Here is a 25,652-nt window from a genome sequence, read left to right on the forward strand (position 1 = left end):
GTACCTGTTATGTGTTGGGATTTACCATAGTCCCTGAACTGCTGCTGCTACACAATCACATGAACTTTCTCTGGGACAGGCTGGCACCTGGACACAGTCTCTGGGCCTCCGTAGCAGCACAGTCTCATGAGCATTCCCAGGGGCAAGCCAGCACCCAGCCATTGCTCCGCAAGACCCTCTGCCAGAGGGTTGGAGCAGGCCCACGCCGCAGGACCCTCAGAAGTGAGGGGTTTGGAAACACAGCCCTGTCAAGATAAAATTTTGGAGAGGTGCCACCTGGCAAGCTGACAGGTTGGTCACGGACAGTATAGAAGCGGGGAGTGGACAGAAGCGAAGACAAAGGAGGGGTGCCTGATGGCCGGTCAGTAAGAGCATAGAGTTCTGATGCTGGACACTGGGAAGCTGGGTGACCCCGTTTGCACCTCTCCTGCGCCTGCAGATACACTGATCTGCCCCGGTAAGCTAAGCAGCACCACCTGGTGGAGAACAAGAGTTGTTACACCAAGCCCCATCCAACTGCGCCAACCAAGCCCTAGAGGACCACCACAAGTCTCTCCCCCTGCTTAGTATATGGACTATAAAGTGCTTAATAATTTGACTTCTACGAGAAACTGGATGTAATTTCATTCAGATTTCATTCTATTCACTGGTTCAACATTTTTTTTCTCTTTTTCTTGGATACAGAAAAATTATTTTTATTTTCTCTTTTTAGATATATATTTTTAATTTTTTACTATATTTTTTAATTTTTTTGCTACGTTTTTTAGTCTATTTTACTTTCTTCATTTTATTTTATTCTATTGTATACATTTTTTAAAGTTTTAAATGTTTTCTTTTTTTCTTTTTTTCTTTTTCTTTTTTTTTTTTTTCTTTTCTTTCCCTTTTTTCTCTATTCTATCAAGCTTGTTTCAACAACCAGGCCAAAACACACTTAGGATCTAGCTTTCATTATTCGATTTTTTGTGCTGTTTCTAATTTTTATTATTTCTCTGCCTCCAAAGTGAAAAAAAGAAGCAATTCACCCCCCAAAAAAAGAACAGGAAGAAATGACAGCCAGGGACTTAATAATCACAAACATAAAGAAACTCATTGACAATAATACCATAATAGTAGGGTACTTTGACACCCCACTTACAGTAGTGGACACATCATCTAAACAAAAAATAAACAAGGAAACAATGGCTTTGAATGACACACTGGACCAAATGGACTTAACAGATATATTCAGAATATTTCATCCTAAAGCAATGGAATACATTCTTCTCAAGTGCACATGGAGCATTCTCCAGAATAGATCACATACTGGGACACAAATCAGCCCTCCACAAGTACAAAAAGATTGAGATCATACCGTGCATAGTTTCAGACCACAACACTATGAAACTCGAAATCAACCAAAAGAAAAATTTGGAAAGACAACGAATACTTGGAGATTAAAGAAAATCCTAAAGAATGAATGGGTTAACTAAGAAGTTAAAGAGGAAATTAAAAAGTACATGGAAACCGATGAAAATGATAGCACCACAGCCCAAAACCTCAGGGATGCAGCCAAAAGCAGTCATAAGAGGGAAGTATATAGCAATCCAGACCTTCCTAAAAAAGGAAGAAAGGTCTCAGATACACAACTTAACTTTATACCTTAAAGAGCTGGAAAAAGAACAGCAAATAAAACCCAAAATAAGCAGAAGACAGGAAATAATAAGATTACAGCAGAAATCAATGCTATAGAAACCAAAAAAAAAAAAAAAAACAAAAAACAAAAACAAAAACAAAATAAAACGAAACAGTAGAACAGATCAATGAAACCAGGGGCTAGTTCTTCGAAAGAATTAACAAAATTGATTAACCCCTGGTTAGTTTGATCAAAAAGAAAAAGGAAAGGACCCAAATAAATAAAATCAAGAATGAAAGAGGAAAGATCACAACCAACGCTGCAGAAATACAAATGATAATAAGAGATGTTATGAGCAATTACATGCCAATAAATTGGGCAATCTGGAAGAAATGGACAAATTCCTAGAAACAAACTACCAAAACTCAAACAGGAAGAAACAGAAAATTTGAGCAGACACATAACCAGTAAAGAAATTGAATTAGTAATCAAAAATCTACCCCCCCCCCAAAAAAAAGAGTCCAAGGTTGGATGGCTTTCCAGGGAATTGTACCAAACATTTAAAGAAGAGTTAACACCTATCCTTATGAAGCTGTGACAAAAGGTAGCAATGGAAGGAAAACTTCCAAACTCATTCTACAAGGCAAGGCCAGCATTACCTTGATTCCAAAACCACAGACCCCAATAGAAAAGAGAACTACAGACCAATTTCCCTGATGAACATGGATGCAAAAATTCTCAACAAGATACTAGCAAACCATATCCAACAATACATTAAAAGAATTATTCACCACAATCTAGTGTGATGTATACCTGGGGTTCAGGGTGGGTTCAATATCTGCAAATCAATCCAAGTGACACATCACATTAATAAAAGAAAGGACAGGAACCACATGATCCTCTCAATAGGTGCAAAGAAAGCATTTGACAAAATGCAGCATCGTTTATTGATAAAATCCCTCAAGAAAGTAGGGATAGAAATATCATACCTCAAGATCATAAAAGCCATGTATGAAAGACCCACCGTTAATATCATCCTCAATGGGGAAAAACTGAGAGCTTTTCCCCCTAAGGTCAGGAACATTACAGGGATTTCCACTCTCACCATTGTTATTCGATATAGTATTGGAAGTCCCAGCCTCAGCAATCAGACAGCACAAAGAAATGAAAGGCATCCAAATCGGCAAGGAAGATGTTAAACCTTTACTCTTTAGAGATGGTATAATACTCTATGGGAAACTCAAAAGGTTCTACCAAAAAACTAGAACTGATCCATGAGTTCAGCAAAGTCACAGGATATGAAATCTATGCACAGAAATTGGTTGCATTCCTATACAACTATAATGAAGCAGCAGAAAGAGAAATCAAGGAATCGATCCCATTTATGATTGCACCAAAAACCATAAAATACCTAGGAATAAACCTAACCAAATAGGTGAAAAATCTATACACTGAAAAGAATAGAAAGCTTATGAAAGAAATTGAAGAAGACACACACAAAAAAAGGAAAAAAGATTCCATGCTCCTGGATAAGAAGAACAAATATTGTTAAAATGCCGATACCACCCAAAGCAATCTACATATTCAATGCAATCCCTATCAAAATAACACCAGCATTCGTCACAAAGCTAGAACAAATAATCGTAAAATTTGTATGGAACCAGAAAAGACCCCGAATACCCAAAACAATCCTGAATTTGAAGATTTGAGGATATGTTACAAAGCTGTAATCATCAAGAAAGTATGGCACAAAAACAGACACTTAGATCAATGGAACAGAATAGAGAACCCAGAAATGGCCCACAAACATACGCCCAACTAGTCTTTGACAAAGCAGGAAAGAACAGCCAATGGAATAAAGACAGTCTCTTCAGCAAAGGTATTGGGAAAATTGAACAATAACATGCAGAAGGTTGAACCTGGACCATACACATAATACACACCATACAGAAAAATAGAATGGATGAAAGACCTAAACCTAAGACAGGAAGCCATCAAAATCCTCGAAGAGAAAACAGGCAAATACCTCTTTGACCTCAGCCGCAGCAACTTCTTACTCATCACATCTCTGGAGGCAAGGGAAACAAAAGCAAAAATGAACTATTGGGACCTCATCAAGATGAAAAGCTGCACAGCGAAGGATACAATCAGCAAAACTAAAAGGCAACCAACAGAATGGGAGAAGATATTTGCAAATGTCATATTAGATAAAGGGTTAGTATCCAAAATCTATGAAGAACTTATCAAACTCAACACCCAAAAAACAAATAATCCAGTGAAGAAATGGGCAAAAGACATGAATAGATACTTTTCCAAAGAAGACATCCAGATGGCCAACAGACACATGAAAAAATGCTCAACATCACTCATCATCAGGGAAATACAAATCAAATCCACAATGAGATACTACCTGACACCAGTCAAAATGGCTAAAATCAATAACCCAGGAAACAACAGATGTTGGTGAGGATGCAGAGAAAGAGGAACACTTTCACACTGCTAGTGGGAATCCAAATTGGTGCAGCCACCCTGGAAAACACTGGAGATGAATCACTGGAATCTGCTTCTAAAATCATTGTACTATATACTAACTAACTTGGATGTAAATTTTTAAAACATTTTAAAAATTTTTTTAAAAAGTCTGTATATGCAATGGAATATTACTCAGCCTTCAAAAAGAATGACATTTTGCCATTTCCAATGATGTGGATAGAAATAGAGTGTATTACACTAAGCAAAATATGTCAGAGAAAGACAAACGCCATGTGATTTCACTCATATGTGGAATTTAAGAAACAAAACACATGAACATATGGAAAGGGGGTGCAAAAAGAAGAGAGGGAAAGAAACCATAAGAGACTCTTAGTGATAGAGAACAAACAGGGTTGCTGTTCCTCAGGGTTGCTGAGGGGAGATCAGTGAGAGATAGCTAGATGGGTGACGGGTACTAAGAAGGGTACTTGTGATGAGCACTGGGCGTTGTATGTAAGTGAAGAATCACCGAATTCTACTCCAGAAATGAATATTGCACTGTTTGTTAACCAACCAGAATTTAAATTGAATAAACAAAAAAACACATTGCTATATCAAAAATACCATAAACAATTAAACATCTTAAAAATAAAAAGAAAAGAAAATTGAAGAGATAGCTAACATTTATCTGACCAAGTGTTTTAGTATCTGTGTAAAGAAGTTATAATAACAACAACAATAATAATATAATCATTCAAATGAGGAAAACACAAAGAAGAACAGAGTAGGGGGACACCTGGGTGGCTCAGTCAGTTGAGCATCCAACTTTTGATTTTGGCTCAGGTCATGATCCCACGGGTTCATAAGATTATCTCTCTCCCTCTCTCTTTGCCCCTTCCTATCTCAAAATAAATACAAATGATGAATAAATATTTTTAAAGTGTAAATGTCAAAAATATAACCTAATGTATGTAACGTCCAGCGTGGTAACTATAGTTAATAATACTGTATTGCATATTTGAAAGCGGCTGAGAATAGATCTTAAAAGTTCTTATAAAAAAATGTGTAATCATGTGTAATGACATGTTAAATAGACATTATGGTGATCATTTCACAATATATACAAATACCAAATCATTATACACTTCAAATTAATATGATGTTTGTGTCAATTATATCCCAGTAAAAAATAAAATGCACTTGAAAACTGGCTGGCTCAGTTGGTAGAGCATGAGACTCTTGTTTTGGGGTTGTAAGTTCAAGCCCCTTGTTGGGTGTAGAGATTATTTTGAAATAAAAATATGTATATTTAAAAAATAACCTAAAAACAATGTTATTGTCTAATGTCAACTTTTTCTTCTAAATGATAATGCTCAGTTTTGCTGAGAGCAGTGAGAAATAGAATTCTCTATATTGCTGGTGGATGTCTAAGTATTTATGCTGAGGAGAAAAGAAATTGCTAGATGAACAATCAGTACTTTTGCACTCATAAACATTTTTACATTCTTCACACCAGAGAATATTATGAAAAAACAAAGTAAAAGGAAAAAATATTTCCACAAATTTGTTTAAAAAGGACAACTTATAAAACAGCTTATACAAGTAAAGCTATTAAAACTTTAACTGAAAAAAATGGGTAGAAGGCTAGTTCACAGAACAAATGTTATTAAACAGGAAAAAATGATGAATTTCACTGGTATTCGAGAAATGCAAATTAATACAATATTAATTATCTTTGGGCAACCATTAGCAAAAATTTTTAAACTGATTCCCATGATTGCTGCAGCCTTTCAGAAAAGCAGTTTGGTGACATTAATCAATTGCCTTTTATCAGCTCCCTACCTTTGATAGAGTAATTTCCTTTTCAAGAATCTAGATTTAAGAATCATTAAAAATTTTAAGAAAAGTATATTTAACGAAACAGAAAACAGAAAATTAGGAGTAACTGAAATGTTCCCTACAAAAGATAGTTATTAAAATATTTTAAGAGTACTTCGTGAAATGGTAAAAAGTATCTCATAATAGGAGATGTGGTGGAAAATTATATGCAAAATTGTTTCCACAGTGATTCCAATTGGCAAAGTATGCAGGGATCTGAAAAAGTGGTGAAGGAAGTTAACACTGATCATCTCTGAATTATACTGGATTTGTTTTGAACGTCACTCAGCAATGCAAAATTTTCAAGGATGGGATTATGGTCTCCTTTTGTGTCTGGCATGTAGTAGGTGGTCCATTAGTGTTGGTTGAGTGAGTGAGTGCACAAGTTACTAGATGAATTCTGTTTTGAGCATTGACTGAATGAAAATGACAAGCCACACAAGGTGACAAAGACCCTGGAGGAAATTGCAACAATTAGCAGAGAAGTATATAAAGGGAGATTGTGTTTAATACAAATTTTTGTAAGCAGTTTCATTTAATAACATGTGCGAACAGGAACCACAGCTCTGCTTAACCTGCTGCTGAGAACTCTTAGCTGTTGAGTGACTTTAACTCTCGATTCTAGGAACTGCCTTATGACGCTCTGCGGTACATGACCGGGGAATGCAATTACGGAGGCAGGGTGACCGACGACTGGGACCGGCGCACGCTGCGTAGCATTCTAAACAAATTCTTCAGCACAGAATTAGTTCAAAATCCAGGCTATAAATTCGACTCAAGTGGCATCTATTTCGTCCCTCCTTCTGGTGATGTAAGTACGACCTTCAAGAAAATTAAAAGCAGGGGCGCCTGGGTGGCTCAGTCGGTTGAACGGCCAACGTCGGCTCAGGTCATGATCTCATGGTTTGTGAGTTGGAGCCCCGCGTCTGGCTCTGTGCTGACAGCTCAGAGCCTGGAGCCTGTTCCGGATTCTGTCTTCCTTTCTCTCTGCCCCTCCCCTGCTCACCCTCTCTCTCAAAAATCAATAAACATTCAAAAAACAAATAAAATAATATTAATAATAGTTAATATTTAGATCATGCTTAATTATTTACAATGCAGTACAGGTATTTATCTCACTAGAGCACCGAATTAACATTGCTATTCTTATTCTGTCCTTTGTACAAATAAGAAAGCAGGTTCACTAAAGATGAAAGACTTGCTCAAGGCCACACAGGTAGAAAGGGGAAGAGAGTCATACAACCAGCTTCTGCAAGAGTCCATTTCCTTCTCCTCTCTTTTCCAGGCCTGCCTAGTGGAAGATGTGTATCACACAGTTTTAGACTAGAAGTGATAGATAGAAGTCCCTAGACGTCTAGGGACTGCCAGGACAATTGCATTGGTTCTCATTTTATTCCTAAAAGCCAAAATGATACATATTGAAAACTAAACATATGACCACATGCAACAGAGGTACGTACCATAACCCTAACATCCATTCGGATTAATGTTAGCTGAGAGCAGATGTCAATAGGGATGAAGAGAAAATCAGTCCCAGAGCTTAGGTCACTAAGTGAGTGGAGCAAGTCAACATGTGTGGGGCCATGAGTATCAAGATCTCCAGTGATGAGTTGTCACGTGAGAAAAAGGCAAGATAAAGTCAGGTATATGTAACATGACCCATTTCAAAAAACCATCAGTGACCAATCCCCCACCTGCACCCACCATATATGTATATGAGTGTTTGTATGGTTATATGAGCATAAAGAAAGGTATGCAATTTTGACAGAAGTCCATGTAAATAAAATGTAAAACGTGTGTGCATGTACATAAAATGATATGTTAATGGCGATTTTGTCAGTATAATAAAAATTTGGGTAATTTTTACTTTTTGAATTACATGGATTTATCACAAGAGTAAACAGAAAAATCAGAATAAAGAGAAAGAAAATACTGCAATAAATTAAGAACAATCATCATCAAATGTGGTATAGAAAAATTTCTCCAGAAGGTTTTCTAAATGAGATGGCCAAGATATTCCTCTCTCCATTTTAAAATCCATTCCAATTGTACAGAACATTTTCTTTTTCTCCCTAAATGTGTCCTTTTTTTTTTTTAACTTTGCCCCAGGTTGAAAGAAAATAAAAGCATTCGGTGTCCAGTTTCACAGGCTCATCCACTTAATAACTTGAGTATTGAAAATTATCTCTTTCACTGAGAAAGTTCTACAGGATAATTGATTTCTAGCCTCCTGACTCTTGGTTATTCATCTTTGCAGCACAAAAGCTACATCGAATACACAAAGACTCTGCCGCTGAACCCTGCACCAGAAATCTTTGGGATGAATGCCAATGCAGATATCACTAAAGATCAATCAGAAACTCAACTGCTATTTGATAACATTCTTCTCACGCAGGTATGTGATCGGTACAGGAACTGGCTTCTGAGGCTGGAAAGGATGCTGGCCAAGCACATGTGCCATCTGTTAAAGTGAGAACCATTTTAAGGAAAAGAAAAAAAAATCCCTGTGTACCTTAAATATGAACTTAAACAGCAAGTACATGAACATATGGCTTTTTTTTTTTCATCCATGTTTGATTTGGAAAGAATCTTTGAGTACCATTCAGCTGCTAGGAGTTCCATTTTGCCTTTCTTGCATAAATCATGTCCAACTGCGTTATATGTTACGTCCCTTTTTAATTCCTTTAAAGTGGAAGAATATCAAAGATACTTGGGAAGCAGTTTGATGCTGGAATTCATCTAGAATTTTGCCCGTTTTCTGGTCTGTTATTAAATCAACAGCAGCTTTTAAAATGACTTATCTTTTTCAAATATTCCAGAACATTTAGCCTAGTTTACATAGAAACAGTTTCCTTTACATCAGTAATCAGATTACATAACATTTATTTATTTATTTGTTTATTTATTTATTTATTCTTAAAGTTTATTTGTTTTGAGAGGGACATGTGGGAGCAAGGGAGGAGCAGAGAGACATGGAGAGAGAGAATCCCAAGGAGGCTCCACGCTTAGGCTCAGTCTCACCACCGTGACATCATGACCTGAGCCTACCAAGAGTCCAATGCTTAACTGATGGAGCCACCAAGGCACCCCTACATACTATTTAAGTTTTTTTTTTTAACGTTTATTTTACTTTTGAGACAGAGACAGAGCATGAATGGGGGAGGGTCAGAGAGGGAGAGGGAGACACAGAATCCAAAGTAGGCTCCAGGCTCTGAGCTGTCAGCACAGAGCCCGACATGGGGCTCGAATCCACGAACCTTGAGATCATGACCTGAGCTGAAGTCGGACGCTTAACTGACTAAGCCACCCAGGCACCATTTAAAGAATACAATTGTGGGACGCCTGGGTGGCTCAGTTAAGTGTCCAACTTCAGCTCAGGTCATGATCTCCTGTTTCAAGAGATCAAGCTCCACATCGGGCTCTCTGCTGTCAGTACAGAACCCGCTTCAGATCCTCTGTCCCCCTCTCTCTCTGCCCCTCCTCCGTGGGTGCACTCACTCTCTCTCTCTCTCTCTCTCAAAAATAAATAAACATAAAAAGGAATTGTATGCTACTTTAAAAAAAGAATGAAGAATGGAATTGCAGTAGTAAGTATAAAATGTATAAAAAGGTTGAGGAGGAAGATACAGTTGACACGCCATAGACACACAACTCCATTTGTGAGATGTAAATGTAAGGGCATGTCAGAGAGTAATCTAAGGCAATAGAATTCAGCATGCCATGGGCACAAGTCCGTATATTTGAATGCAAAGTATTGAATCTTGCTCTTCTATTAAGAGATCTTCTCTTGTATTTTTTTTTTGTCCTTCAGAAGAAGTGATCAGTTGTTTGTTTTTGATTTTTGAAAGCAAATGAGTCCAAACGACCAGAGTTCCCTTAGTGATTGAGTAAAATTTTAATAAGAATGCTTATTCGGTCAAGTGAATTATCCCACTAACTGAAATTCTAGCTGATCTTTTTTACTTTTATGGAATGTCAGAGTAATAATGGTAATAGTTCTCAGTGCTTCATGTATAACAGTGTAATACATACAGCAATTGTGTGAAGTAAGGGCTAACTACTCCCACTTTACGGCTAGAAAACAGATACAGAATGATTAAGTAGCTTGCTTAAGGTTAGCCAGTACAGTTTCAAGCCAGGAATCAAAGCCAAGCAGTCTGACTCCCACTAGTTTGGCTCCAGAATCTGTGTTCTGAATCACAGAGCTTTCTTCTTTCTAGCTTCTAAAGATGGGTAGGACCTAGAAGGGCAGATAATAAGAGATGCTGGGGAAAAAACAAACAAACAAACAAACAAACTAGAAGATTAGCAGGATAAAATGGTGTGCTATCCTTGATGGAAAAGTCCATGGGACTCCTAGGTCTGATCTACTGTAAGATCACATTTTCTAACAAGCAAAAAGGACAGAGACTGTTTTTATGCCCATTTTTACATGTTAATAATACCAGTAAAAGTCAGTCACTGCCCGAGTACAAAAGTATATGTACAGACATGAATAAGTAGGTCTTTAGGAATATTAGACACACGTGATACACAGTAGTCTGAAAACAGGACATTTATTGTGTCTTTTGGCTTTATTTAAAGTTGATGGGGTGTGCCACATTACAGAATACATAAAACAGTGGGTTTGTTCCAACAGAGAATGACTCAGAACCAAACAAATAAGTTTAAATACACATGGGGTATCTTCTCAGTATGTAATTAAACAGCCTCTTTCAATACCCTCAGACTCAGATTGGCAAGTACAATTATAGTAATGGGTAGGCAAGTGGTCCAGTGATTCTACATCGGTTTACCACAATTCAGAGGCAAAGAGACCAGAACAGCAGAGTTTGGAGAGCAAGTTAACAATGACAAAACTTTTGCATTATGGATTTAAAATACCTTTAAAAATTAGAACAGCAAAAAACTTAGAACAAGAAATGTCAGAGTTGGGAATTGTTACTTTTGCAGAGTTCTTGTGCTTATGCCTAAGTTTCAGTAAAGAAACCAGGAAACACCAAATCTGAACATAGGCCTGCACAAAATTTCCTAGGGCTGGAAAAATAGGAGATATGTTCATTTATATTCTAATTGTGCTTGTTTTCTCTCAGCGTGCGTGCGTGTGCACACACATTCATTTATTCTGAGGATTTAAATGATTTTTCCAGAAAATATAGATTCATTTACACCCTGCCACTATGAACATAAAAAATAAAAATTGAAATTCCCCTTGCTTCCTTCCAGTGTGAATCACTAAAGTCTGCCTTTCTCTATAACTCTTCCAACTGCTTAGAGAAGACGAGCTTATTTTCTTTGCCCTCCTGGTTCAAGGACAAAACTATATCTCTGCTTTTGGCAACCAGTAGGCACCAGAGTTATTGGCAAATATGTTTTGTGGCAAGCTTTCTCAAAGCAAGATCAGACTTCCTTCTTCTGGGTTTTAATGACCATTGTCCCTCCACCACCCCACCAACTTAAATGCTTTTGCTCCCTCTACCCACAGCACCCACTCCTCCCCCTCAACCCAGACAGCACGATGTACCACATATTTGCTTCCTCCAGACCCTCTTTGGCCTGTAAACACTGTCGGTGCTCTTTTCTTCCTCCTCCCTAACGATGGTTTTCTCCTGAATCTCTGCCCCCATGCCTATTTCCATCACTTGAATAAATCTTGTGTGGAGAAGAATCATCGGTAGAATAGAGTGGTACTCATTCTTACAAAATTTACCTTAGGAGTTTTCTTATACAGCAATTCCTAGACCTTTATGAGGATTTCTGACTTTTCATTTGAATTCTTGACAGTCTCGTTCAGCAGATGCCGGTGCAAAATCATCAGATGAAGTAGTAAGTGAGGTTGCTGGTGATATCTTGGGTAAACTTCCAAACAACTTTGATGTTGAGGCTGCAATGAGGAGATACCCGACAACTTACACTCAGAGCATGAACACTGTACTTGTCCAAGAGATGGGGCGTTTCAATAAGTTGTTGCAGACCATAAGGGAATCGTGCATTAACATTCAAAAGGCAATCAAGGTAAGAGGAAATATGCCAAAGAAAAGTCACGGCAATAAACTGATCATTCATTTTACTCAGCAAATATGTACTGGGGAGAGATTCTATGCAAGCACTATCCTTCATTCTGAGGATAGAAGCAAAATCCTTGCCTTTGAAGGACAGATAGAATTCTGGGGGGGACAGTTAATGACTGGGTAATCAAGTATGGAGTATGTTAGCATAATTTGCTAGATAGGATACATGCTAAGAAAAAGTGTTAAGGAGTAAGAAAGACAAAGCTGTTGCCTTCATAGAGCTTAAGTTTTTATAAGGGAGACAAAAATTTAAAAACAAATATATAATTTCATTAAGTGGTAAGTTCCATGGAAACAATAAAGGATAAGAGAATAGAGAGTGATGGGTGGGAAATTCTGTCATTTTGAGTCAGGCTCCTCTGGGGAGCTGACCCTTGAGCAGAGGCCTGACCTTAAGGGCAAACCACAGAACATTTGGGCAGAGGATATAACAAGTGCAAAGGCCATGAGAACAAGCTTGGCATGGTCTGGGAACACAGTAGGGTAGGCTCGTGGAGAGAGCATGAGGAAAATGGTAGGACAGAGAGAGGAGGCCAGACTCATGATGGCCTTTTTGGCCATGGTTAAGATCATGAATTTTATTCTAAAGTGTAAAAGTAAGGAGAGGTCTTCAGAGGGCTTTACACAATGAAGTGAAATGATCTGTTTTACATTTTTAAAAGTTCACTCTGACCACTGCAGGAAGGACTGTAGGGGTACAAGAATGCAGGCAGAGACGAATTATGCTACTGAACTAGTCCAGCTGAGTTTGGTTCTAATAGTAGCATGGGAGAAGAAAAGTGCTTGAATGTGAGTTATTATTGAAAGAGGAGTCTACCAGGCTGGCTGTAGTTTAATCTAACTGCGCTGTTTGGCTAAGAAGCATTCAGTATCATGTCTTTCTCCTTGACCTGGTTCTTCCTATATCCTACCTGGGAGAGAAAGTCCTGGTCTCCAGTATTCTGGGGGAAAGGGGAAAGAGGCGTCAGGAATCTCAGCATCTCAATGTACATGCATTCACTTAATTCCCAACGTCAGGATGGTCATGTGACTCCAACTGAGCCTGGCATCCCTCCAGGGATTTCTTCATTTTCCTTTCCTTGAATGAGCATTTCATTACCTGTTTCAAGGTAGGCAATGTGCAGATTTGTGAAAGAAGTCCCAGGAATCTGTTTTCTAAGCCAGATTTCAATAACCCTGTTCATTTAGTACCACCTGCAACTCCTCACTTTCATTTAGGCCCATCAACTCCAAATAGTTTTGGGTGTTCTGCAGTAATATCTAGTTGATTCTTAGTTTTCTCCTTTGCTAATGGAAGATCAGGTTTTCTCCTGACTTCTACATCATCTACCAACAGTCCATATGCTATCTAGCTCCCAAAACTGTGTTATTTTTGTCTTTCCCTGTTTTTTTTTGTTCTTGTGGGCTTATGCCCTTAAAAAATAAATCCTTTTACTGTTGTTTTAGTGGGTTTGGGAAGGAGACAAATGAAATGTGGGTGTTGAACCCATTAGATATACTCTAAAATCTCCATGTTAGCTGGGAGTAAAATTATCACCTATAGAAGAAAGAGAAATGATGATGGCAACTGGCCCAATTGCAAGATCAATGAAGCAATACTTTTCAAGGGCCTTGAAGTTTTAACATCTGTACATCGGTGATTCAAAATGGGATAAGACTGGGGAGCCTGGGTGGCTCAGTCGGTTGGGCGTCCGACGTCGGCTCAGGTCATGATCTCGTGGTCCGTGAGTTCGAGCCCCGCGTCGGGCTCTGTGCTGACAGCTCAGAGCCTGGAGCCTGTTTCAGATTCTGTGTCTCCCTCTCTCTCTGACCTTCCCCCATTCATGCTGTCTCTCTCTCTCTCAAAAATGAATAAATGTTAAAAAATAAATAAATGGGATAAGATTGGGGCGCCTGGCTGGCTCAGTTGGTAGGACATGCCACTCTTGATCTCGGGGATGTGAGTTCAAGCCCCACGTTGGGCAGAGTTTACTTAAGTAACAAAATGGGATAAGATCAATTAGACTTCACAATTGGAATCCAGGATATTTTAACTTTTCCAAGCATTTCATAAGATTTTTCTAATTTTATTTTAATCAGTAGTCTTTTCAGAAGGCAGGATAGAGATGTATTAGTTGTCCATTTAACATTTTTTTTTGAGGGAGAGAACACACAGCATGAGGAGGGGAGGGGCAAAGAAAGAAGGAGACACAGAATCCCAAGCCAGGCTCCAGGCTGTCAGCACAGACGCCGACATGGGGCTCGAACTCAAGAACTGTGAGATCATGACCTGAGCCAGTTGGACGCTGACTCAACCAACCGAGCCACCTAGGTGCCCCTTAGTTGTCCAGTTAATAGGGTAGTTACTAGTAAGTCAAAGTTAGTTAATAGGGTAGTTACTAGTAAGTCAAAGTAAGTCAAAGTTAGGCTGTGATTTAATAGCTAGTGAGTTGCTAAGTATTAAGACTCTCCAGGGTGGGCAAAAGAGTGAAGGAGGTCAAAAGGTACAAACTTCCAGTTATAAAATAAAAGTCATAGGGATGCAATGTACAGCATAATGACTATTAATACAGTTAATAATACTGTATTGCAAATTTGAAAGTTGCTGAGAGTGAATCTTAAAAGTTCTCATCACAAGAAAAAAAACTGAGGACATCTTAGATTTATTATAATCATTTTACAATATATACAAATATTAAAATCATCATAACTCCTGACTTCTCAAAAACTTAACTACTAATAGCCAACTGATGACTAGAAGCCTTAGCCATTGTATAGCCAATTAACTTACAATTGTATGTTATATGTATTATATACTGTATTCTTACAACACCTTTCTCCAAAATTTTTCAATATTTTTAGGCTAATTGGTTCATCTGTGAGTTTTTTCAAACTGTTACAAATCTCCAAAAGTTTTTCCATACATTTATTGAAAAAAATCCATGAGGACCCACACAGTTCCAACCCATGTTGTTCAATGGTCAACTGTATCAGGTTATATGTCAATTATACTTCAATAAGAAAATTTGGTTAAAGTTAAAATTGTCAATGTTTTCGTAAGGAATAACTCAGTAGTGACTGCATGACTTACTGGCAGTAAAAGAACATATTCCTCAGTTTCTGCTTATGTGACTCAACTAATCACAATTGTAAATACAGGCGAATTATGAAAAAGGCATTGAAGAAGAGATTGTCCAAAAGCAATGCTATCATTTTAACCAAGGCTAAATGTGTTTCAGGGGCTTGTAGTAATGTCTACAGATCTTGAAGAAGTGGTTAGCAGTATTCTGAATGTCAAAATTCCAGGAATGTGGATGGGTAAATCATACCCAAGCCTTAAACCACTTGGGAGCTATGTAAATGACTTCCTTGCGAGACTAAAATTCTTGCAGGTGAGTTCATCTAAATGATCATACATTGTTTCTTTTGATTTCATTTTCTTCAATCAGGATCCCTGATGCCAGGAGTATTAATGACTCTAGTTTTCTGTGCATCTCAGGCACTAATGACCATTACTCAGTATTGCATATAATTTATGTAACTGTTCCATTCACTGTCAAAATACTAATGTTGGAAGTAGAATCTCTGAAAGTAGGTGTTCATGCTCAATAAACTTAGACATTCAAATCAGTGACACTTGAAGAGGGAAAACAACTGGCTATGTTTATTTTTCCCTTAAATAATAAGCATTAAAATAGATTTCTAGAACAGAGCACCTTTGAAAGCCAGAGAAGCTATTAGCAAGAAGCCTGATCTCTTCCTTGTCCAGCATTCTTCCAGGTCATGAAATCACTAGACTGCTGGTTCAGCCCAAGACAATAATAATCTTAATGGCTAACTGCCTTGGAAATGTTGAGTGGGCAGAAGTCTGCCTCCTAATTATATGATAATATTGGTGCTTCACTATCTTAACAATTATATTCACTAGAAGTATTGATTAATGTCCTAGATGCTGTACATAATGCATCAGAAACTGCCTATGAGGAAATTTCTGCAGGGGTAAAATGGCTAAATTTCCCTTCCATAACACAGGTCTTCTGTTATACTAGAGTTGATACTAAAACATTAAGATTGTTCTTGAAAGATGAAGGATCTACCTTGGACTCTAACGAGGAAAAGTTCTTGAAATTCATTAGATTTCTATAACTTACTGTTTAGTTAAAGTCAGTACTCAATTAGCTTATTAAGATATGATATTTTAAAAAAGATATGATATAAACAGAGTAAATATCTTGATATTTATAAAAATCTTAAGCACTCACTACCCTGTTTCTTTTGGAAGTTCCTTGTATAATAATGTGTTTCCATGTGTTGGATTTCATTGTATTTTGGTAAAGTAGGTGGGAAAACATCCAAAGGAATAATCTGCTAGACACTAATGACTAGAGAGGAAAAGTGGAAAAAACATTACCAGATGTTACATGGATCTCTTCTATTCAACTATGTAACATGTTATATGTGCAACATATACTAGATATTCGTTACTGTATGGAGTTTTTGGAAGGCATCACTGAACATGTATAAAGACATTTACTTTTGCCTTTACCCACACTGTGATCCTCTAGCTGGTGCAATGGATATGAAATTGAAGTCAGAACAAACACTGAATAAGTATCTTTTTAAAACCTTGACAGTATAGCTTTTTATTCCTCAAAGTGTTAGCTCATTTATTAATCTACCTAAAAGATAATAAGGGGGAGCATTGGGGAGTAAATTTTATTAAGCAGTGTTGTATTTGAAGTTGAAAGGCTCTAGCCTGAGAACACTTGTGCTTTGACACTGTAGCAATGGTATGAGGTTGGCCCTCCTCCAGTCTTCTGGCTTTCTGGCTTCTTCTTCACACAAGCCTTCCTGACTGGTGCCCAGCAGAACTATGCCAGGAAACACACCATCCCCATTGATCTTCTTGGGTTTGACTATGAAGTGATGGAAGACAAAGACTATAAGCATGCTCCAGAAGATGGTAAGTGCAGTGACAGAATGAGTTGGTTTATATTTAGGTACCGAACAAAGGCTTAACATTCTTGCTTACTTTGCTCAGCTATTAACATTTTAATCATTGTGTATGTAACTTACTCTCAAATAGTTGAGGAAAAGAAATTCGTATGAACTTGCAACATTCTTCACAATCTGTCATCTTTAAATTTTTTTTTTTCAACGTTTATTTATTTTTGGGACAGAGAGAGACAGCATGAACGGGGGAGGGGCAGAGAGAGAGGGAGACACAGAATCGGAAACAGGCTCCAGGCTCTGAGCCATCAGCCCAGAGCCTGACACGGGGCTCGAACTCACAGACCGCGAGATCGTGACCTGGCTGAAGTCGACGCTTAACCGACTGCGCCACCCAGGCGCCCCACACAATCTGTCATCTTAAAAACAAATCAACAGGACACCAGTTGGAAGAGCGGAGCACGCAACTCTTGATCTCAGGGTCATGAGTTTGAGGCCCACATAGGGTGTAGAGATTACTTAAATGAAACTTAAAAAAACAACACATCAACAAAGAATTCCAAGTGTCTTAACATCCACATCCCCTCAGTTACTGTCCCATGTCTCTACTCCCTTTAAAGCAAATTTCTCCAAAGAATTGTCTTTACATACCCTCTCCGGATTCTCACTTCCTATTTTCCACCTACCTTTCATCTCCTCCAATCAACTGATGATCTTTTCAGAGTTAGTAATGACTTCCATATTGACATATCCCATGAAATGAAATCAGTCTTCATCTTAAACTCTTAACAGTCCTTACAAGTTGACAACTTTCTCTTTCTAAGAGACATCCTTCTCCCTTTGTTTCTCCCGATTTTCCTTTTCTCACTGGACACATTCATGCTTCTTTGCTAGCTTTTTCTCCTCTAAAAATTAGAGTTTCTAAGGACTTAATCCTTCTCATACTTTTATTCCTAACACACGCAGAATGGGCATATTAAATGCCTGAAGAGTATTTAACAACCTTCTGCCTAGTTTATTGTTCCTTTAATGATATAAGCCTTTAAAAAAAAATACATTCTCTGTACAGCTCGCTATATTACATGCTGTAAAAGATGTCAATAAATAGACGTTTGAGGGGCGCCTGGGGGGCTCAGTCGGTTGAGCGGCCGACTTCGGCTCAGGTCACGATCTCGCGGTCCGTGAGTTGGATCCCCGCGTCGGGCTCTGTGCTGACAGCTCAGAGCCTGGAGCCTGTTTCGGATTCTGTGTCTCCCTCTCTCTGACCCTCCCCCGTTCATGCTCTGTCTCTGTCTCAAAAATAAATAAACGTTAAAAAAAATTAAAAAAAAATAGACGTTTGAGTTCCTGCACCCTAATAAAGTCAAAATATAGATGAGCAATATACCGTGAAGGATAATTTTGTTCAAACTAAGTAGGAAGGGGGGATAATGGAGTTTAAACTGGGTAAAAGCAAATCAAAGGAAGGGTATAGAGTTGCTCTGTACCACTGATAGGTGCCAGAAACTGCCCAGCTCTTCACAATAACCCTAGGTTATTAATAGATATTGCTATTATCCCCATTACACTCAGCCAAAACTAAGGCTCAGGAAAGGTAAGTAACTTGCCCAACGTCTCACAGCTAGCAATGGGCAGAGTTAAGCAAACTGCAGGCTGACTCTAATGCTTAGCTAGCTTCCTCTAAGGCCTGCTGAATATTTTTGTAGAAGTAAAAGTTTGAAAACATCATTACATTTCTCAAGGAAAGTTCCTTGAAGAATCTATGATTGATTCCTAAGTATTTAATTCAGATGCAATGTTTTGGTTTTTTTTCCCCTAAATTCTCCTCATCATTATGATAAAAGGCAGGGAAGATGGCATTTGGATTGAAGGCTAGGCAGTATTGGTGTCCCTCAGAGTTAGAGGTTTTTGAACTCAGCTAAAGAATCGAATTTCTAAAAGCATTGCCTGCAGTTTATAAACTAGTTAATATTTAAGATCAAACTACTGAATTGCCAATCATTATACACTGAACTTAGACATTTTACAAGGTAGTTGGTATTTCTTTTTACAGTGACTTACTAATTTAACTCACAACTGCTTTTATTAAATACATTAAAATCCAAACTTATCTTGAAAACAGTGGAGCAAGCATAAAGTACAACTTAAAGATAAATAACGACTATTTCATGTCCAAGATCATGCAGTAAAGAATAGTCATCAGTTAAACCATTTTACTGAATACTAAAGTATCAGCCAAGGTTTAATTTATAATAGCTAGTAGATATTCACTAAATCACGCATTTTATTATTTTGCACAAACACACACACATACATTTTTACCAATAAACACAGATATCCACAATTTAGCCTTTTTGTCATTCCTGGCTTTTTCCTTCCAACCTAATTACCAAAACAAAAATAAGGTTCCATGGAATGATTTGGAGCACTAGAATCTTCCCAGGGAACAACTTTCCCATGGGATGCTCATGGGAGGATCCCAGAGCCCATTTGAGAAAAGCTTGGGCTAATTTTTTCCCAGTTTATCTTTACCACTCCACCAGCCTGTCTTTTTTACACACACTTAAGTGTGCGCCCGTCCCTGCATTCTGGGGCTCACAAAGAAGTGAGCCTATTTACCTATGATTAAACATAATGAAAAAGGGCACTCTTAAAGTGATTCATAAAGTGGCCACAAAGCCACTGTAAATCCACATAGATTTGGAATCTTACTTTCCAGCTGTACTTGCTAAGATTCCTCTTCTTTGAATTACTAGTCCTAATGAAGGACTCACCAGCGAAGGGCAGTACATAGCAGGAAGGGAGGCAGATAATCCTGAAGAGAAGGGCTGAAGAAGCCAGACCTGACTCTGTGTGATGACCACATCTCATGGATGGCAAAAGGTGTGACTCACAGGGTAGGAGAGGCTCTGAATCAGGACCCAGTTAATACCCATCTATCCTTTCAGATCTTGTGTCTTCCATGCGGCCTGTATTGGCTATGAGAAATAAAAATGCGTTTGAATATCCCTATCACATTTCCTATAAAATTGTTACTGGGTTGGAGAAAACTTTATCCTTATTACCACTTTTCTTAGGTGTTGAAATGAACTCTTTTGCTCTGACATTATCTTTGTTTCCCAAGCGAGGAACAGATAATCTAATTGGTTAAAACCAGAGAATTCCTGGGCTATGCTTACATGTCAGTGGGGCAGGGTGTTAAAACAAGTCTTGGACCTGTTTTTTAGTCTCCTCTATTTCCCTATTCCCATCTAGTATTTTTTTTTAAACTCTTTATTTAGCTTAATCATTCATTTCTCTATTTTTTTTTAAATGTTTATTTTTGAGAGTGTGAGCAGGGGATGGGCAGAGAGAGAGGGAGATATAGAATCCGAAGCAGGATCCAGGCTCTGAGCTGTCAGCCGAGACCTATGTGGGGCTCGAACTCATGAACTGCGAGATCATGACCTGAGCTGAAGTTGAAGCTTAACCAACTGAGCCACCCAAGCCCTGCTATTCCCATCCAGTATTGTGGTTGTCCTGCAGGACTTAGATCTGGCTGGAAAATTAATATATAGAATAGGCTTGCAGAGTGATCTGTCTCTCCCTCAGGCAGGTCTACCTTCCATGTTACTCCAGGCTTAAGATGCATTTTGCAATTCAGGTTTACCAAGTAAAACTTGAAATGTTACTGGACAAGTGCTGTGTCAGTTAATAAAACTGACCTTTTATTCCAACCATTCTTTCCATCAGTTAAAACCTAGAGAGGAAAAAGTCTCCCCCCACCCCAATAGCCATCACTGGATTATCCACATGTGGCTTTAAAAATTAAACTGTAATTAAAATGAAAATTCAGTCCCTCAGTCACATTAGCCATGTTTCAGGTGTTTAATAGTCAGTGGCTACCATATTGGAAACACAGAGAATACTTCTATCATTACAAAAAGTCCTGTTAGACAACACGGTCCAAGTGGACTTTTATATACTATTTTACAAAGTGCTTTCACCAACATTAACTGATTTGACTCTGTCTACCTTGTAGAGGTGTTAAAGTAGGCATTATTGTTTTACAAATGTTTTGCAGTTGTTCTCAGATGACTAAACAGGTCTAAAGTTAAATGAATTGCTCAAGGTCACACACAAAAATTAGGAACAAAGACCTCAGTCTCTCTAGGTGCCACGTTGCTTCCTTCCCATCTGTGCAACCATTATAATGAGTGTTTCCATGTGTATATACCTATATTCAAATCCTGAGGTTTTACACCAAAAGGACGGTCTGACAACTGATCGGAGTTTCAGTGATTTCCTCATTTGTGCTCTTTCATTAGTGTACATTACATTTTAGAGGGAACTCCTCTCCATGTGTTCTCTCATACATACTAAGGAGAGGTCTGGGAATGAGAATAAATCCTAGAAGGAAAGGAGAAAATTAACTTTCCTGACATTAGAGGTCTGTGCAAGAGTATTTTGCTCAGGTGCTGCCTAGAAGTCACTGGATCCCTACAATTACAGTAAGAGCTTTTCTTGCAGATTTCATGGCCTCTAACATTATAATCACTGGCCAATTGACAGTATAAATTTGATGGGGACACCTGGGTGGCTCAGTCGGTTAAGGTTCTGACTCTTGATTTTGACTCAGGTCATGATCTCACAGTTCATGGGTTCGAGCCCCACGTCGGGTTCTGTGCTGACGGCTCAGAGCCTGAAGCCTATTTCAGATTCTGTGTCTCCCTCTTTCTCTACCCCTCCCCTGCTCGTGCTTTGTCTCTCTCAAAAATAAACGTTAAAAAATTTTTCTTTAAATAAAATTCCTTTTGTTTTATCCTCATCTTATCTTACTATTGAATTAACTAGGCAAAATATATTCTTAGAATATGGATGTTAAGACAAAGCACTCAGAATATTGCTTTTACTTTACAACAAGCCTTAGGGTGCTGCCCTAGTATCATCTGCAGAGTACACACTAATAGGAATTTCAGATTCAAGTTAATCAATATGCACATTTAAACAGCTGTATTAACCTGCTTCTTTTATATTTAGGTGTTTTCATTTATGGATTATTTCTGGATGGAGCTTCCTGGAATAGAAAGATCAAGAAACTTGCAGAATCCCATCCCAAAATTCTTTATGATACAGTGCCTGTGGTTAGTACTTGATATTCTAATATTGGGGGGGAGCACTATTTTACACACACACACACACACACACACACACACACAGTCAATTCTCATTTATAGTAATTACATTTTATAAAGTTCCTACCAACACTGAATTAGTGAAGACCTGGCATTAAATAAACCGTTAAAAGGAAACATTTACAAGAGGTGAAATAGAAAAGCAGAATGTCAACAGACTCAAACTCAGCTGGGAACCTGTTTGTCTGGTGACTCACATTTTTTTGAGACTCTGAGCATGCCTGTGAATGATCATAAAACAGAGTATTGATTTTAGGGTGATGAATAAATTTTAGCAATAATGAAATTTGCACAGAATCCAGGAAGAATGAGGATTGACTATATATGTATCCACATACAAATACATGGATATTTGTATATATACCTTGACTTAAAAATGAAACCTGCAGACTAAAAGGTTAGTATATGAAAATCATCCACATAAAAACTTGAGTTTCCTAGGAACCTATCTTCAGCATGGACCAACTAAGCTATGTAAGATATTGTTTCCATCTGTTACTGCATCATGAGAAAATGACCGGACAGATTTTCACACACTTCAAAAGGTCAGTCTGGGATGGTGTAATAAAATATGGGCTGTGGATTTACACGGACTATTTGTGGGACATTGGGAACAGCTTAGCGACAGGCAAACATCCCTCAGAGCAGCTCTACCAGGTACAGTGAGGGACCAGCGTAGAGCCAATTGCAACAAACCCTGCCACATATGCTATTAGGTATGGGCAGAGAGTTTCAAATATGAGACCGAAATTCAAAGTCACAGGGCAAATGTTTGTAATTTTAGGAGTTGATTGGAATCGAACATTTTTCTATTACATGAAAAACTCTTTTAAGGTAGCTTACAATGAATACAAAAGGGATTTACACATGGATGATCTCCAGAATAAGGAAGTCACTTAGGGAGAAAAATTCTCATTAAGAAAATGCGTTCTTGGCTGAAATGAATACACTCACCTTGAGTCCTTAAATTTAACTATATACGAAAAAACTGCTTGATGGATTCCACAATAATGTGGGCAAAATATAGACTAGCATCCACACTAACTCCCTCATATATTTATTTTAACCTGAGAAACCTTTTTAAAAGAGGCTATGAACAGTGGGGCTGTCATGCCATGTCCTCTCAAGCATTGCTGCTGTTACTGGGAAAAGGAACTCAATTAGATTTTGAAACAGAACACTATTTCATCATTATGAACATAGTTTGTTCTTTACTCTTCTATTCAGAGAGTTTTTTTTTTTTTTTTTGAGATTGGTTAGGTTTAACAGTGCTTAACATTCTAGAAACTTGGCTAATGACTTTCTAAAAATAATGTAGGTGTATTATAGTTATAAAGAAATGCAGGTAGGTTTTAAACAGCACAATGGGATGCCTGAGTAGTTCAGCTACCTGGTTTAGCATCCAACTCGATTTCGGCTCAGGTCATGATCTCATGGTTCCTGAAATTGAGCCCCACGTTAGGCTTTGTGCTGACAGTAGGGAGCCTGCTTGGGATTCTCTCCTTCTCTCTCCCCCTGCCCTGCTTGTGTGTGCACACGTGTGCTAAGTAAACTTTAAAAAAATTGTTAAGAAAATGAACAGCACAATATACATTATAACCCCTTTAAAACAGTCACCTAAAATGGGGAGGCCATCTAGTTCTAGAATAACTGACAAAATCCTTTCAGAATTTTCTGCTATATGTTTATAGCAGCACTATCAACAATAGCCAAGCTATGGGAAGAGCCCAAGTGTCCATCGACTGATGAATGGATAAAGAAGATGTGGTATGTATGCACAACAGAATATTACTCAGCCATCAAAAAGAATGAAATCTTGCTATTTGTGACGACACGGAGCTCGAGTGTATTATGCTAAGCAAAATAAGTCAGAGAAAGACAAATACCGTATGATTTCATTCACAAGTGGAATTTAAGAAACAAAACAGATGAACATATAGTATGGGAAAAGAGGGAAGCAAACCATGAGACTCTTCATGATAGAGAACAAACTGAGGGTTGCTGAAAGGGAGGTAGGCAGGGGATGGACGAACCGGGTGATGGGTATTAAGGAGGGCATTTGTTATGATGAGCACTGGGTGCTCACTAAATTCTCCTAAATCACTAAATTTTACTCCTGAAACCAGTATTACACTATATGTTAAACTAGAATTTAAATCAAAACTTAAAATAAAAAGAATTTTTTGGGAATGGCCTTTATTAAATTAATACCGTGACATGAGTTTAAGTATCAATGGTGATGGTTCTCTCTGAAAGTATGTATGATCTTGTTGTTGTTACTGTAAATGCCAAAAGTCATCCCGCAGAGAAGTATGGTGAAGAAGTGAGGAATACATTGATAACATGTTTTTTGACAGGTGAAATAACTATTTTTTCTCATAGGCTCTGAAGGTAGTTCTGAAAGCACTAAGAAAAAAATCTTTTGAGCAAAATACCTAGGAATAAATTTTGACCAAAGAAATCGAAAATGACACAAATGGGAAGACAGTCCATACTCATGGTTTGGAAGAATAGTTAAAATGTCCTACTACCCAAAGCCATCTATAGATTTAATGCAATCCCTATCAAAATACCAACAACATTTATCACAGAATGCCAAAATTTGTATGGAACCACAAAACACCTTGAATAGCCAAAGCAATCGTGAGAAAAAAGAACAAAGCTGAATGTATTAAAATTCCAGATTGTAAAATATACTACGAAGCCACAGTAATCAAAAGAGTATGGTACTGGCACAAAAACAGACAAATGGATCAATGGAACAGAAAGAACCTAGAAATAAATCTACATTTATATGACCAATTAATCTACCACGAAGGAGGCAAGAATAGGTAATGGGGAAAAGACAATCTCTTCAAAAAATGATGCTGAGAAAAAGCTGGACAGCTACATGCAAAAGAATGAAACTGGGCCATTTTCTTACACCATACACAAAATAAATCCAAAATGGATTCAAGACCAAAATGTGGGACCCAAAAATAAGAAAATGCCTAGAAGAAAACATAGGCAGTAATCTCCTTCACAGTGGTTTTAGCAATATTTTTAAATAGGTCTCCTGAGGCAAGGGAAACAAAAGCAAACAAATTATTGGGACGATAAAAGGCTTTTGCATAGAGAAGGAAACCATCAACAAAAAAAGGCAACATACTGAATAGGGGAAGATATTTGCAAATGATTACATCCAGTAAAGGGTTAATATCTAAAATATATAAAGAACTTCTATAACTCAAGACTGAAAAAAAAAAAAAAAAAAAAAAAAAAGAAATGGTCAGAGGACCTGAATAGTTTTCCAAAGAGAACCTACAGGTGGTAAACATATGAAGACACTCTACGTCACTAATCATCAGGGAAATGCAAATGAAACCGAAATGAGGGATCACTTGATTACCTGTCAGAATTGCCAGAATCAAAAAGAAACAGGTGTTAGTGAAGACGTGGAAGAAAAGGAACCCTCGTACACTGTTGGTAGGAATGCAGACTGGTGCAGCCATTATGGAAAACAGTATGGAGGTTCCT

General features: G+C 37.9%; 1 protein-coding gene across 6 annotated transcripts in view; it reads left to right on the forward strand.

The window, feature by feature from the left end:
- DNAH7 (dynein axonemal heavy chain 7) overlaps window positions 1-25,652 on the forward strand; it is a 276,184-nt gene that overhangs the window by 249,581 nt on the left and 951 nt on the right. For all 6 annotated transcript variants that reach the window (XM_047873404.1, XM_047873407.1, XM_047873406.1 and 3 more), the window contains 6 exons: window positions 6,588-6,773; window positions 8,220-8,357; window positions 11,747-11,977; window positions 15,252-15,404; window positions 16,798-16,975; window positions 21,982-22,085. In XM_047873404.1, the coding sequence (XP_047729360.1) occupies window positions 6,588-6,773; window positions 8,220-8,357; window positions 11,747-11,977; window positions 15,252-15,404; window positions 16,798-16,975; window positions 21,982-22,085 (990 nt within the window). The remainder of the gene's footprint in view (window positions 1-6,587; window positions 6,774-8,219; window positions 8,358-11,746; window positions 11,978-15,251; window positions 15,405-16,797; window positions 16,976-21,981; window positions 22,086-25,652) is intronic.

Source organism: Prionailurus viverrinus, chromosome C1, assembly GCF_022837055.1.
Source record: "Prionailurus viverrinus isolate Anna chromosome C1, UM_Priviv_1.0, whole genome shotgun sequence".
Lineage (NCBI taxonomy): Eukaryota > Metazoa > Chordata > Mammalia > Carnivora > Felidae > Prionailurus > Prionailurus viverrinus.